The 15953-nt window shown below is 39.7% G+C and overlaps 1 protein-coding gene and 1 pseudogene across 2 annotated transcripts in view; one reads left to right on the forward strand and one right to left on the reverse strand.

The window, feature by feature from the left end:
* Positions 1 to 5537: 5537 nt before the first annotated feature.
* LOC116097392 lies at positions 5538 to 5840 on the forward strand (annotated as a pseudogene).
* Positions 5841 to 6602: 762 nt separating this feature from the next.
* Positions 6603 to 15953, reverse strand: part of Rundc3b (RUN domain containing 3B) — a 122207-nt gene continuing 112856 nt past the window's right edge. For both annotated transcript variants that reach the window (XM_031379999.1, XM_031379998.1), the window contains 2 exons: positions 11269 to 11390; positions 6603 to 8880 (listed from right to left, as the gene is read on the reverse strand). In XM_031379999.1, coding sequence (XP_031235859.1) covers positions 8735 to 8880; positions 11269 to 11390 — 268 coding nt within the window. In that variant the 3' untranslated portion in view covers positions 6603 to 8734. The remainder of the gene's footprint in view (positions 8881 to 11268; positions 11391 to 15953) is intronic.

A 15953-nucleotide genomic window follows, 5' to 3' on the forward strand; every position in this document is an offset into this window, starting at 1 on the left:
CACTGGTGAATGGTTATATTGTTTCTTTTTATTAAGTTCAATTAGTCCTTTTCTGCTCAGTGCATCCCTTTTCCTAAGAAGTCTTATTCCTGGGAGATAATATTCCCAGAGAAGGGAAAACAATGATGATGGTAAGCTGTCCTTTAATCCAGTTATAAGCACCAAGAGGGTGGTTAAAACATGTAGAAAGATGATGCTATGGTGTGCTTTCAAACTGGCCTATCATGACTGCCCTCCACACAAGCAGCTGAAAGAATCAGACACTGTTATTTGCACCCAACCAATGGACAGAAACTGGTGACCCATGTGGTGGCCATATACTGTTGGGTGTGGCACCATTCAAACAACATAGGCAACTTACCAGGATCCATATTTTTAATAACTTCTCTCTCCCAGAAGCCAACAGCTGTCCAAAGCTTCTCAGGCATGGGAGCTCTTTTCCCTTCCATACACAGGGAGATATGATCATTCTTCTCAGTCTACTCCCTGGTGTCTATACCTGCTTTATTCTGAAATGAAAAAACAATGTTCCCTCTCATCCATTCTTTGTTCACTGACTAAGGCTTCCCTTCTCTTGTGTTCCTCTCAGATAAGCATTTCCTGCAGATGAGAATTCAGACCCCAGCCAGGTCATACAACCATGAAAATTCTAATTTTAGTGAGTGAACATCATCACAAACTATGCTGTAAGTCCCACCTCTTCCCTGGCCTTGTGTATGGATCATCTTCAAGCCCTTCCCAATTTTTCCCCTGCATCTGATCTTTAAAGTTTGTATGTAAAAAGTAGCCTGTCATTTTACAGAACATAATTTCCTTTTTCCTTCCTACAAAAGAACATCCCATTCCATTCTGTCCTTCATAAAGCACACATTGCCTCCACGTCTGCACAGTTGTCTCTCCAGATGTAGTTTTGGTTACTATTATCTACAATTTTATTCTTTATCACAGTGGACAGGATTTTGTAGATTAACACCATTTTTCTAATTTTTAAAAATAAATGATTCCTCATAGTGCCATTTAAAAAATCTGAAACAAGACATAAACCACTCCATTTATTTAGTGGTTTTCATCATTAAAAATAAGCTATGTTTAGTAACTGACATTATGAACTAAAGGCACTGGGCAGAGCCACACCTTACTTTGAACTTTCTACAGGGTTGATTAATGGCTAAAGACTTCAGTGGAGAGAATTGGAACCTAGCACTCTTGTGACTATCACAAAAAACCCTTTGGGATGTGTGAAGAAGACAACCAAATGGCTAGGAATGCCATGCCGTAGCACCTGAGCTCTGGAGCTGCTAGGAATGCCATGCCGTAGCACCTGAGCTCCATAGCTGAGAGAGCCCTGCTTTGCTGTCACCTGCCTACCTGATGCTTCCACTGCTGTATTTGAAAAGCACCTCGGTTCATGACCTTCTTTGTCATGAAACTACCTCATTGAAACAAGGTATCTAGAGAAGCCTAAATGTGAGTCCCTAGGCCACCGTCACCCATATCTGGCTCCAGGGTAATCTCCTACTCCCTTTAAGGTGACTGTTGTGGGTTTGGGCCAACTATAGTGAAGGACAACTTTTGTTCTGTGGAGACAGTGTCTCACTAAGTAGCCTGGGCTGGTCTCCTACACAGGACCTTCTTGCCTCTGCATTCATATGCTAGAATCCATACATAGAAGCACAGACATAAAACTGGGGATGGGTGCATGCCTTTTATCTCAGCACTTGGGAGGCAGGGGCAGGGGCAGGAACAGGGGCAGGGGAAGAGGCAGGCAGAAATCCTGATTTTGAGGCCAGCCTGGTATACATAGTGAGTTTTAGCATAGCCAGAGCTACACTGAGAAACCCTGTCTCAACAAAACCAAAACCAACCAACCAACCAACCAGCCAACCAACCAACCAACCAACCGACCAAAACCCCCCACAGACATACATCAAGCTGGGATACATAGCAAATATGAGGTAACATGGGCTAACTAGGGAGATCATGTTCTGAACAAATGACTAAACGTGAGGCCTGTTATTCATTCAGGTTTGTTGGTGCTTTCCCTAGTGTTAGGATGATTTGCAAAAAAGAGAGAAATCCTAATACCCTGAACTTTTCTTTATAGGCACCTTTAAAAGAGTCTTAAATACACTCAGTTGACATGCACCCTTGACTTTAGAAACAAGGCAAGTGGTATTTTTAACTTGTATTTGAGTGTGGTGTTGCTGGAAACCTAAATCAACACATTGCTGTTTTTACACAACATCAGAGTTTATTAGTAACCATAAACTCATAAGGTTTAGTAGTTTCAATGAGAGCAGTTTACCATTTAATTCACCTATATTGATAAATATAGCTAATACTGGTTGAGGCAAATGCGAGTAAGTTTATTTATTATTATTGTTAGAGCTCATGTCACACAGCATAGAGTAAGTATAATCTATAAGCATATACATGGGTTACACAATGAATTCCTAATAAAGGGGTTCTATTGCGGTAAATTTTTAACCCAATTTACCCAATCAATGAATTCACAACTCAATTGATTGGAATACTAGCTACTCACCTAGACTGGGCAGATCTACCACTACACTACTCTATTCCCATCTATTAGATCCCATATGACTGTAATAAAACATCTGGATTAAAAAAAAAAAACATGCTCCAGGCAGTGGTGGTGCACACCTTTAATCCCAGCACTTGGGAGGCAGAGGCAGGTGGATTTCTGAGTTCGAGTCCAGCTTAGTCTACAGAGTGAGTTCCAGGACATCCAGGGCTACACAGAGAAACCCTGTCTCAAAAAACCAAAAATCGAAACCAGAAACAAAAACAAACCACACAAATCCAGCCTTGTCTTGTACAAATATATCACATAGACATCAGAACTTAGAAAATACTTAGTGACATTAGTTAGTTGTCTTTTGTGAAACTTTAAGCACCAAGTAACGGAGTGAAAGAAAACACTAAGCCTAAGACTCTGGAATAAAACCTGGAACACATACATAAAAAACAAGTTGAGCCAGTCAGGCACCACACTGCCCAGGCAGGCAGACCACATATAAGAATACTCCCATCCAGTGACATGCAGCATGGGTAGTCCATGCCTCAGACAATCCCTGTCCGGTGCATGGGTGGGACAAACCACTCCTGAGAAGACACCAGACACCCAGAGGCCCCAGGCATCATTAAGATGAACAAGTAATGGTAGAGAGATGGAGACGAAGAGGGATGTTTGTACAATGAAGGGAGGTTGAATTGTTGAGTATAGAGTGGTGAGGAACTGCCTAATGAGGGTGGCCAGTGATGCTACCTGGAGTCATAGTGGGATCCTGGCTCATGCTGCCACCCAGGACCATGTCTTGGCTCATAGTCCTGCAACAGCAGGGGTCTGTTACCACCAAAGGCCAGGCGGATGTCCATAGTCTCCAACTGTGGTACTCAGGAAAACTGGCCCCACATTTTACTAGGAAGCATAGTAGAGCTGGCCCTGGTTGTGAGTGAGGGTGGGAGACCTGGCCTGGCCACTTGTCTAATGTGTGGTGGTGTGGTAAGGTAGATGTGCCCTCCCAACCTCATCCCTGACCAGCTATGGAAGATGGGAAGAGTTGGCCCAGGTATGGTGGCACATACCTTTAACCTGGGCCACACGTTCTGCTGGAGACCTATATAAGTAAGATTTATATGAGACCTATAGATTCCTCAGCCTCCCTGAGAATGTAGCACTCATCTTTCTCAGCCTTGCACTTTGTCTTCTTGATTTGCATCTATCCTGTTATTCCTGACCTGGTTTCTTCCCTATGCCTTCTCTCCATTGTCCCAACAACAACATCCAAAAAGTCCTATAATAAATACTAAGAAGTTGTTTTTTCTTTTAAGTGCATACATTAAGTGCTTTCTAAACTTTATATAATTATCCTAATATATGAAAGATTCCTATAATAAAATTATCCACCTGATTTATCTATATATGTACAGAAAGCAGAAAGGCGACTGTGAGGGGGGAAGGAGAAGCCTAAAGGAAGAGAGGGGGTGGGAACAAGAGAGTGTAAGAGACACACAGATCTGGAGACAGAAGGAGATGCAGAGAGGTGAGGGGGAGGGGAGAGGAAGGGGAAAGGGCCAGCAGGAAGGAAAGGAAGGATAGGGGTGACTGAGAACACAATGCAATGGCATGTACGAAAGAAGATGTAACCTTTTATCAATGAACCAGTAAATAAATAAATGAATCCGTAAAAAAAAAAAAAAAAGACCTATAAGACCTATATAAGGAAGAAGGAAGATTTACTCTCTCTCTTCTTCGCCTGCTTGCCTTGTGGGACTGAGCAACTGCTAGAGATCCTTGGACTTCCATTCACAGCTGCTGCTGACCACTGTTGGGAGTTGGACTACAGACTGTAAGTCATCAATAAATTCCCTTACCATATAGAGACTATCCATAAGTTCTGTGACTCTAGAGAACCCTGACTAATACAGGCCCCAAGGTCATGAGAGCAGGAGAGCTGGCCCTGACCCTCACTGCAACACTCAGGAGAGCTGGCCCTCACACAATAGAGCTGTCCCTTGTTATGGGGATCACAGGTGAGCCAGATCCAAGGGCTTGAGAACAAGATAGCTGGCACAGACCCTCGCTGGGTGTAGTACTTGGGAGAGCAGTCCACACCTCAACTGGACAACAGAGCTGTCCCTGCTGGGATGGGTGCATGAGAGTGGAAGAGCTTGGCTCTGCCTCTGCTGGCTGCAGCATTGGGTGAGCTAGTCAGTGCACTGCCAGCGAGCTCTCCCATGGTAGTTTTGGTATGGGGGAGCTGGTGTGCTGACCAGCTCAGCTACAACCCGGGCCCAAATCCAGGACTTTAGAGTTGACCTTCCTCAACATCTACCCCATCTATGAACTGCTGAAGAGTGCGAAGAGCCAAGTCCTGCAGATCCAAAACTATAGGATCCCCATGACACAGGGTAGTGACAGGATATCCTGGAGGAGTCCTAGGGAGGATTCAGTATTGAGAGTATAACAGAAAACAGAGTCCTGGAACCAGACCAATGAACACACTGCCAAAAGCATTTGCAAGTAGAGCTGTCGAGACAAAAGGGTATACTTTGGGATACACTGCTACTTAATACAGCTTCCACAACATCCCCCCCCCCCTTTGGGGAGACCTAATGTATTTAAATGTTTTATTTTCTCCTAGTTGCCTTTATCTTGTCAGAAGGAACAAAGAGCATTACTGAATTCATTTTATGAAAACATAATCATCCTGATACCAAAATTGCATGAAGACACAACAAAAAAGAAAACCATAGTCCAGTCTCCTTAACAAACGTAAATAAAGAATTCTGCAGAAAATACTTGCAAACTGAATTCAGGAAAATATAACTTGATTTAGAGTTCATATTGCAGAAAGAATACTTTGCCACCAGACTCTGAGGGCCACTGCCTGTTGCTTGGTACCAGGAAGAGGGTTTATACACAGGTGAGGGCCACTGCCTGCTGCTTGGTACCAGGGAAAGGGCTTATACACAGGTTAGGCCTGAGTTTCATAGAAAAAAAATCGTCCTCCGCCATCGTGTGCAGTATGCCTCACTGGGCTTCTCGCCATGTCTTCTCACAAGACTTTCAGAATCAAGAGATTCCTGGCCAAGAAACAAAAGCAAAATCGTCCTATTCTTCAATGGATCCGGATGAAAACTGGTAACAAAATCAGGTACAACTCTAAGAGAAGATACTGGAGGAGAACAAAGCTGGGTCTGTAAGGATTCACACAGTGGCGAGACTGAATTGGGGTCATCGATCCAGTCCTACCAGATGGATTTCAACATTTTTAACATGGAGTCTGGCTCTTAATATGGAGTCTTAAGAGTGTTTGTCCAGTAATAAAATATAGAACCTTTCAAAAAATAAAAAAAAATCAGCTTCTCTCTGCCTTGTCTGTATCCATGTTACAACACACAGTGGGAGAAGCCAGGAAATACACTCATGTAGCTATACAGACTAATCCATACTGTGATGAGAAGGACTCTTTGGAAGGAATTCCCAAGTCTATTATACGTCAGTCCTGGTGCTCCTGGAAAGGTCCAAAAAATGAATAAAGAAATACAGGAGAAATTCAATTTATATTCAGTATCTTATATTTTTTTACTACAACAGGGATACCAAAAATTTAATTATATCATATGGCCACATGATGGCAACATGTCAACATATTTCCCATGACTATAACTGTGTGGGGTTTTGCCTGTAGACTACCGGTTGACTTAACTTTCTTTATCTTCTCCTCTACTCTTTGGTTCTTGAATTATAAGAAATTTAGAATATATCAGAATTTTGTCAGCTTCATATTAGAAGAGTTGTGATGTCACTAAGGGATAGTAATTTTTTAGCATCTTCCAATTACTTAGGACCATTGTCCTATATGTAATCAGTAACTCTCAAAATGTCATGTGCTCTATAAAGAGTATTTTAAAAGTACATATAATATTCAACCTCAATAAAAGGGTTTTCTCCAATCATATTCATTAGTGTTTTGGGTTTAATTAGTCCCCAGTATTTATTCTATTTGATGAAATAGAAGTTCAGTGAACACTTGAATCAGGTAACTACTTTTGTCAAGGAAAAAGACCAATACTGTATGGCTAAAAAATCTTTAATATACATGCAACAAATATAGTACATCAAGGCAACAAAATACAGATGGAAAGATAGACATAGCCAGCATTCTTTGTGGGATTCTGAAAAATAAACAGTACCACTGAAAATTAAAGACTGAGACGCTGTTCACTCATGCAAGCATTACAAACTGCACCTAGCTCGAAATCAACTGTAGAAACTTGGGTTCCACAGTAGCAGATCAAGAGCTCCAATAATGGAGGGAAAGCCATGATCTTCGGGTGTCATGTCTCAGTCCACAGTCTGCAGCAAGGATATGTCACAAACTAGTGTTTCTATTGGACAGATCTGAAAAAGTGTACCAACTGGGGAATCTTGTATTCCCCTCTACTTTATAAAAATGTATGAAAAGATCTTACCAAGGTTTTATATCTGAAAAAATCATAAATGACAGGTAAGAGCAGGCTATGGTGATAAAGCAGTAAACACTTTGACAGTTCTTCATAAAGCAGAGGTGTGCCCACAACCAGCCTATATTCCCAGCATCATCACAACCATTTAAGTCCCCATGCAGCCTGCTGTAGGCCTGTTGTCTTCATCTGCTGTTCCTGACACTACTTATAAGTGGCTTTGGCCACTGGACTCTTAATATGGTGTATATAGTTCAGAGCAAATGAAGGTGCTGTTGTAATACATCAGCTACAGGAAGAAAGCTCTCAGTATATTCTGAGGCATCCAATGCAATGTCTATCTTGAGCTTGCAGGCCTCCTTTGCCCCAGAGATTAGTTTCTATACTGCATCACATGTGACAATGGTCATGTAACTATTGATGCCACACCATGAGACTAAGTTCCAAGCATTTCCCAGAACCTCCCACCCCTACACTTTGGACACAGGAATGAACGTGTGAGTTCAGCACTCCTCAGGAAGCTTTTTAGGAGGGAAGCACTTCCTACACGTCACAGCTGCTAGGTTTAAATATAAAAGTTAACAGACAAGAGTGAGCACTGTGCCCCCCCCCACGAAACAGTATAGGAAACGTCTTTGGCACACTTGTTTTCCTCCTATGACTCACTATAGAATATACACTTCATACATGTTCATTTTCAATATGGTGGAATTTTTAGGGACATGTGTAGCTATTTCAAAAGTTGTAAACAAAAATTTGAAACACAGCCAATTAAAGAAAACTTGTTTTCCTACAGAAGTATAGTTTTTTTTTTTTTTTTAAACACTAAGATAAGTTTGAAAAATGAGAAATCATGGCATAGTGGTAATGGCTGTGAAATACCCAGTATATAACTCATTGTTGCACCCAGGGAAAATAGCTTAGACATAAATGCTGAGTAAGATATCCTGGTCACTCGGGAGTTCTTTCTTTAAAAGTTCTCAAATCATTAATTAAACTGGAAACTTCTGATGTTAGTAACACCTTGCCAACATTTGTTCTGTATTTTGAAATGTTTCCAATGTCTTAGGCATACCTGGGAAAATAAGTCTAAGAAATGCATTCATTTTTCTGATATATAAAATGCTTTTCCTCCATACCTTACAAATTAAGTCAGCAACTGCCTAAAAAGGCACATTTCTACAAAATGTATGAAGTGCTAAATGTTGGTACCAACTGCTAAAAGGGAAGGTTAAAGAGGTGCTGTGTAGTTGTGGCTGGAGGCTTCCCCTTACAGCATGGTACACAGACATCAGAGTGCAGGAAGTACTTAATGGAATTAGTTAGTTGCCTTTTGTGCAAATTTAAACACCAAATAAAGGAGTGAAAGGAACCGCTAAGCTTAAGTCTCTGGAATAAAACCTGGACCTGGTCTCTGGACACCAAGACACATTTAAACAAATATAAAAAAACAGTTGAATAACAACTATGTACAATTTATAACGAATTCAGACAATCTTTGTAAGATTTTTAAAGCCTAGTCAAATTTAAACATCCTCCGTGACAAATGTAATATTTTAAAAAGAAAAATAGGGGTAATACTATGCTTTTCCCTCAGAAATTTACATGGGCTGGATTGAAATCTCCCAACAACAAAATGTCACGCATGTACCAGAATATAAAATTTCAAAATCTCCCAGCAGCCAAACTTATGTAAACAGAATATTTACAATACAGAAACTTTGGGTTTTTACGTAGTCTTTCAGGATGGAGTGAGGCCTGGGCTTGTTATCTCCGTGGTGGGGCTTGCAAGGCAGTCATTGGATTTTAGGCTTGTTAGGGACTTGTAACTTGCCACTGATGTCAGTGACCCACAAAGACCAAGAAGTGAGGGAGTGTCTTCTTTACCTGGAAATTAAGATAAGAGCACACAAAAGTAACAACCTCCATGAATCACAGCAAGACCAAGAAACCTGGAGAAACTCTCACAGCTTCTAGGGTAGTGACAATGTATCTACACAGCTAAACCTATTTTACCTTGCAGCAGCTTCTAATATTACCTTTAAAAACATTAGTGTATTTATGTTTCTCTTAAAACGTCTTTGTATGGTAGTTTGAGATAATGCATTTTGGAGCAAAAATGTAAAGTTTACCTTTTATTTCATGACTTATTTATTTTTTTGCTACCCTGGGTTTCCTGGAGCTCACAATATAGACCAGCCAGGGCTCAAATTCAGAGATCCTCCTACCTCTACCTCCTACACTCAGGGATTAAAAGCATGTGCCACCATGCCTCTACCCTCTGTTTTTGAGAATATATTCACACTTTGTTACCCAGTAAAGAGAAAAGAATATTCAACTAAATAACAGTGACTGTGACCAAACCAGAGAGAATATGAGAATCCTGTACTTACATTAAGACGTACACTTGAAACAAACTTACCCTGATCAGACATTACTCACTAGCCGACCATTTATTTAGTTTCCTGAGCACTACGATCTGTGCTTTTAATTATAGCTTTGTTTTGTAGTTTTATTTCTGGCATGTGTGCCACAGAGTGTGTGAAAAGGAAACTTCCAGGTGTTGGTTTTCACTTTCCACAAAACATCTTCCATGAAGAGTGGAACAGTAAGAAGTTCTAGAATTACTCAATTCATGACTTGCCTGAGTGACACGGTAAGTTCTCAGCAACCTTAGCTATGTGAAACCCTGTCTTAAAAAATAAAATAAAAAATTCTGAGACTACTATGAGCAACTAAGCTTTTATTCTTTTTTACAGGTAGACAAGAGAAAAAGGCAATTTAAAAAATGTATGCTTAAATCTAAAAGAAGCTATTAAAAAACCTTAAAAAAAGAAATTGAGAGCCAGGCAGTAGTGGTATATGGTTTTAATACCAGCACTTGGGAGGCAGAGGCAGGTGGATTTCTGAGTTCGAGGCCAGCCTGGTCTACAGAGTGAGTTCCAGGGCAGCCAGGGCTATACAGAGAAACCCTGTCTCGAAAAATAAATAAGTAAGTAAGTAAGTAAGTAAGTAAGTAAATAAATAAATAAATAAATAAATAAATAAAAATTGAGAAAATAAATTGGCTTAGACACTTAAAATTTTCTACCATATGTATCTACTCTGGAGAGACTAGACAAATGCTACTCACAGGCTCAATGAAAGAAACCCTCCTTACGGTGAATGGAGGTAATGCAGAGATCTTTAACAATATAAGATGTTGAGAATAAAAGAAGTACGGGCTCAGCCCTGACTGAGATATTTGCATCACCACTTTTGTAACATTTTCAGAAGAGGGAGCACAAAATATGTAAGAAACAAAAGGCCTGTGAAATGCCAACTTCTAAGCACAACATGGTCTGAGCAATCACAGACTCTGAGCAACTGTATGAACTCGCACTGGGCCACACAACAATGGGGCTCCCTAACAGTCATAGTGAGGAAGAGGCTCACAGGGCTCACTTACTGCTGGGACAAGAGTGGAAGGGTATAGCATGCACTTGTATAGCCCTGGTGAGCACACAGACCACTCTAGCTAAACTCTGTGGAACACAAAACAAGACTAATGAATATGAGGAAAAGATTTGTGAGAAAGAGGAGGGGCTTGCAGGGGTGGGAGGGAAATGAGAGGCTGAAGGAAACCAGAATGCATTAAAACATGCGTGAAATGTCATGAACACAACTTATTTAGAATAAGTAAAACTTAATTATTCTTAATGTTTAGCTATTTGAATATGTGCGTGTGTGTACATATGTGGGACATGTCTGTAATCCCAGACTCCAGAGTCAAAGTTTAAAGTTTACAACTTTAAAGCCAGTGTGGGCTACATAAGAATACTTTGTTCTTAAAGCCCAGATGTTAAACTACTCACAATACCACAGCCATTTCCTTACTGTCTTAGTTAGGGTTACTACTGCTATGATGAAACATCGTGACCAAAAGCAAGTTGGGGAGGTTTATTCAGCTCACACTTCCACACCATAGTTCATCTCTGAAGGAAGTCAGGACAGGAACTCAAACAGAGCAGGAACCCGGAGGCAGGAGCTAATGCAGAGGCCATGGAGGGGTGCTGTTTACTGGCTTGCTCAGCCTGTTTTCTTATAGAATCCAAGACCACTGGCTCAGGATGCTACCACCCACAATGGGCTGGGCCCTCCCCATCAATCACTAATTGAGAAAATGTCCTGTAGGACTGCCTGCTGCCCAAAGCTACAGAAGCCTTTCTTACTGCGGTTCCCTGCTCTCAGATGACTTCAGCTTGTGTCGAGTGGATGTACAATCAGGCAGCATACCTTCACCCATGAAATTCAACGAGTCTTGCTTTCCATCTCCTTCTTGTGAGTGGCTGGGATCCAATGAGGCCTGAGAAAGGCTAACTTCTGCTGAAAGCTGGTCAAGGCTTTGGTAACTTTTACTGAAAATAAGGATAAAAAATTATTGTAACTTCTTCTCACAAAGGAGAATATCTTTTGATAGACCTCAATGGTTTATAATACATTAAAATTGTGACTAATTTTCTCATGCTTTCTCTAAATTTTGCCTTTATTATGGTTTATGTGTGATTTCCATTATACTTTTCTCCTTACCTATTTTGGAAGCTTATCTAGTTTGTGCATTGAAAAATAGAAAGGAATAATTTTTCAAACAAATCAACATTATCAAATTGATATCCAGACAATTAAAACAGGAACTTATAATTAGGTTATTATAGTTTTAAAGTAGGAGCAGAAAACCTAAGGAATACTACCAATAAAGAAATAAATGGCATAATTTAAAATGACCTATCATTTCAAGTACTTTGGGATTCCTTAGTGCCTTGAAACACTTGCTGATAGCTAATATTCAACAAAAACAATTGTTATAAATTACTGTTTTTAAAATTTTTAAATTTTACTGTTTTTAAAAGTTTTAAATTTTTGACTAATAAATGTTTATTATATTAATATACCATGAAGATAATTAATACCCTTCCCTGATCCAACTAGTGTTTTAAGACCTTCTGTATTATGCTACTTGCTTAATTATATCAGAGGATATTTCAGTTAAAAGTGAAAGGTCAACAAAAGCTTATTATTAATCTTTCCTCAAATTTAGTTTTCAGGATAAGGCTAACAAAAAGATATATTCAGGTTTGGTGTCCTTACGGTTCATGTAAAATCAGAATTGATCATACTTTACTAATAAAAGTGGAAGTAGACTGCAGGGCGGTGGTGGCGCACGCCTTTAATCCCAGCACTTGGGAGGCAGAGGCAGGCGGATTTCTGAGTTCCAGGCCAGCCTGGTCTACAGAGTGAGTTCCAGGACAGCCAGGGCTACACAGAGAAACCCTGTCTTGAAAAACCAAAAAACAAACAAACAAAAAAAGTGGAAGTAGACTAAGAAAAGTAGAGTTTTCAAGCCAAATGTCTTTCATTACATATTCAGATCCTACGTAAATCCACAAATACATATTTTATAATAATATTTACAAGAAAGCACATATGAAGCAGATGATCTCCTCTGTAGTTGTCTCTGTGTGTCTGTGTGTGTGTGTGTGTGTGTGTGTGTGTGTGTGTGTGTGTGTGTGTGTAAAACCAGGGTAGACCTGGTCTCAGATCTGCAAAGGTACATAGATTAAAAATGTTTCAAAATGCTGGGTTTTGAGGTGCATTGCCTTTAATCTCTGTACATGGGAGGCAGAAGCAAGTGGAGTTTCTGTGAGTTCAAGGCCAGCTTGTTTTATGTAGCAGGTTCACCTATAGCTACACAGTGAGATCCTGTCTCATGGAAAAAGTTTTGAATACTTATGTCCAGATATTGTCTTGTGCTAGCCAAGACTCCTAACTAAAATGAGGAGGAAATGGAAAAATATTTCTTTATTAAAAAAGTAGCTTATATTTTAATAGTACAATTTGCAATTTGAAAATTTGCAATTTGCAATTTGAAAATTACATTAATAATAACACCAAAACAGTAAAATAAAAAAGCAGAGACCAATAAGTTTACTAAAATAGTAATTACTTTAAATTAGTTGGCATTTATTTCCCATCAATATTATTAAGATAAAACTTTATAGGCTGCCATAGTGATAAAATACATTTATCTGGAATCCACTTTTTCTGTTTCAGAAATGCAAAATGAGATGGCAAAATGACTTCATGAACAATGCAAACAGTGCTCTCAATTTATAGTATAATGACTCCTCAAATGTTTGTATATAAAAGCCCTTTGTTTTAAATCAGTAAATTTCTGATATAGAAGATGCTTCATAAGCTATATGCTATATAATAAAGTGAAACCCAATATTTATAATGCATTTGGTACATGCTAAAACACAGTGCTATCCATTTAAATTATAAACATTTATGACCACACATGTATATGTATATATAAACATATAAAACTCATTCAATAATTAAAGGTACCTTAGGAAATTAGATTATTACCTCCTTTGTTGAAAGGTCACACATAGAGTAAACAACCCTAGCCTTTGGGCCGTGGACTGACCTGTTCTCCTAGTTACGTCATCTCCTCTCTAGCATCAGAAGGAAAGATCTGCCTTCCTATTTTATTAGATCTTCTCAAAGAGCAGTTTCATTTGCTGAGACAGACCCCGAGAACTATATTCATTTATTCTGTCATTGTAAATTTCACTTAGTTTTCATTAAAATCATTTATCCTTAGCTATAGAGGATGGTAAAAACATGGGCTTTTTTTTTTTTTTTTTTTTTTTTTTTTGGTTTTTCGAGACAGGGTTTCTCTGTGTAGCTCTGGCTGTCCTGGAACTCACTTTGTAGACCAGGCTGGCCTCGAACTCAGAAATCCACCTGCCTCTGCCTCCCAAGTGCTGGGATTAAAGGCGTGCGCCACCACCGCCCGGCAACATGGGCTTTTGATGTGTGTGTGTGTGTGTGTGTGTGTACACCTGTGCACACACAGGCACCAGAGCAGGACTTCACATATGTTCCTCTACAGACCTTTCCACCTTACTAGCAGAGACCGTGTTTCTCTCTGAAATGGGGGCTTGCTGTTTCAGCGAAGCTGACTTGAAATTCAGCCCCACCCTATGCTTGGGGTGTGCAACCATGTTTAGTTTTCAACGTGGGTGTTGGAGATTCAAACTCAGGCCTTCATGCTTACAGAACAAGCACTTTTATCCACTAAGCCATTTTCCTAGCCTGAGAACACAGGATACTACTGAGGAATTTTAGGCATTTCTTCACAAATTATTTTCTATGTTCAATTTGTAGAATTCTTGCTTTTAAACTGATGGATTAAGATGAATTTTTGACACTTTTTCATTATAAAAAGTATTAATATTTTTAATTTAAAAATTATATGAAGACAAAAAAGGCAGGAGTTTATTGAATACTGTAGTCATGACAGCACATTACAGGAATTTGTAGGCCTGCAGCTTACTAGAGGGAGGACATGTTGCAAGAGATCCTGAGGATAACTATGCTAGATAAGCTTCCCACACAGCTCAGGTTCAGAAGGGCACCTCAGAATCCAAATTGAGGCTAAACCTTTTTCTTTCGTGTTTCACAGTTAGCAACAATCCTTGAGTTTAATGTTTCTACTTAATCAAATGAAATAAAAATAGAAACAGAATTTGGAAGCAATGATGTTTTAAACAACAACAAATATTTCATCCTCAAATTAAACACTTTAATAATAATAAGATATTATAGGAGTACCTTATGATATACTCCACCTCCCTTATTGAAGATAAAGACAAACCCACCAGCAGAAAGGAGACTTCAGCTTCAGATATCAAAAAATAGGGCTTAGATTATACAATCCTACCTGTTTTCTATTCTCATAAGTATTTGTAGGTTTGTAGTAAACTGTACTGTCTATGTGAGCTCTCTCATTAAAAGGCCATAGCTAAGTCCTGAGAATCTAGGCACAATGACATCATGAGATTGAAATGTATCCACAGAGATACATAAACTATATATATTGCTATTTCTCAAAACAGAATGTTTGTAAAATAAGTGGTTTAAGTGTATACAAAATTTGAACCCAAAACAGTATATATTCTGACAATACAAAAACCTGGCTTAATACATTTCACTATACTCAATTTAATTTAAACTTGTAAGAACCGTATCATATGTCACTGGTAGTCTTATCTCAGTCAATTATTAGAACTAATGATATCATTTCTATACTCTATTTTTGCCTAAAAGATGTTGTAAAGTCAATAATTCCTATTATCTGGTAGTCAGTGAACAATACATTGTGTGATACAGAGGGAAGTAGGTATTATTCATAGGGAGAAAGGAAACCATGTGCAAGATCACTGCAATCCACAGACTCAGATAGCCTAAGATCAGGAGGGCTCAAGGGGGGAAGCATGGATCCCCCTGCAAAGGGGAAATAGAATAGATTTTGCAGGTGTCCTGGAAACAAATGGGGATGGGAACAGGAGGAGGAACAGAGGGAGAGAGTATGGAGAGAGACAACTGGAATTATAGGGCATTAGGGGAGATATGGACACAGTGGAGGAAGGGAGGAACAGAGGGAGAGAGTATGGAGAGAGACAACTGGAATTACAGGGCATTAGGGGGAGATATGGACACAGTGCAGTGGAAACTTCCTGGTACTTATGAGGGAGACCTAATAATGGAGGATATGGAACTTGAGCAAGCCATATTCTGTAACTCGGCAAGGCTTCTAGTGGTGGGACTGGAACATCAACCAAGCCACAAAACCTTTGAGTTATAACCTGTCCTGCCTGTAAGATGGACTGGGATAATAGAGGCTCAGAGCTTGTGGGAATGACTAACCAATGACTGATCTAACTTGAGGCCCAAGCCATGAGAGGGAACCTGTGTGTGTCTGACACTGCTTAGATGGCCAAGAACTGGAAGTTGGATAGCCCAGAGACCTAAAAGTAGAATGAAACATGATTGGAAGAAAACACTACCACCTCCACCTCTACCTCCACCACCATCAGCTCCACCACCTCCACCACCACCACCTCCACCACCAC

Source organism: Mastomys coucha, unplaced genomic scaffold, assembly GCF_008632895.1.
Source record: "Mastomys coucha isolate ucsf_1 unplaced genomic scaffold, UCSF_Mcou_1 pScaffold19, whole genome shotgun sequence".
Classification (NCBI taxonomy): Eukaryota; Metazoa; Chordata; class Mammalia; order Rodentia; family Muridae; genus Mastomys; species Mastomys coucha.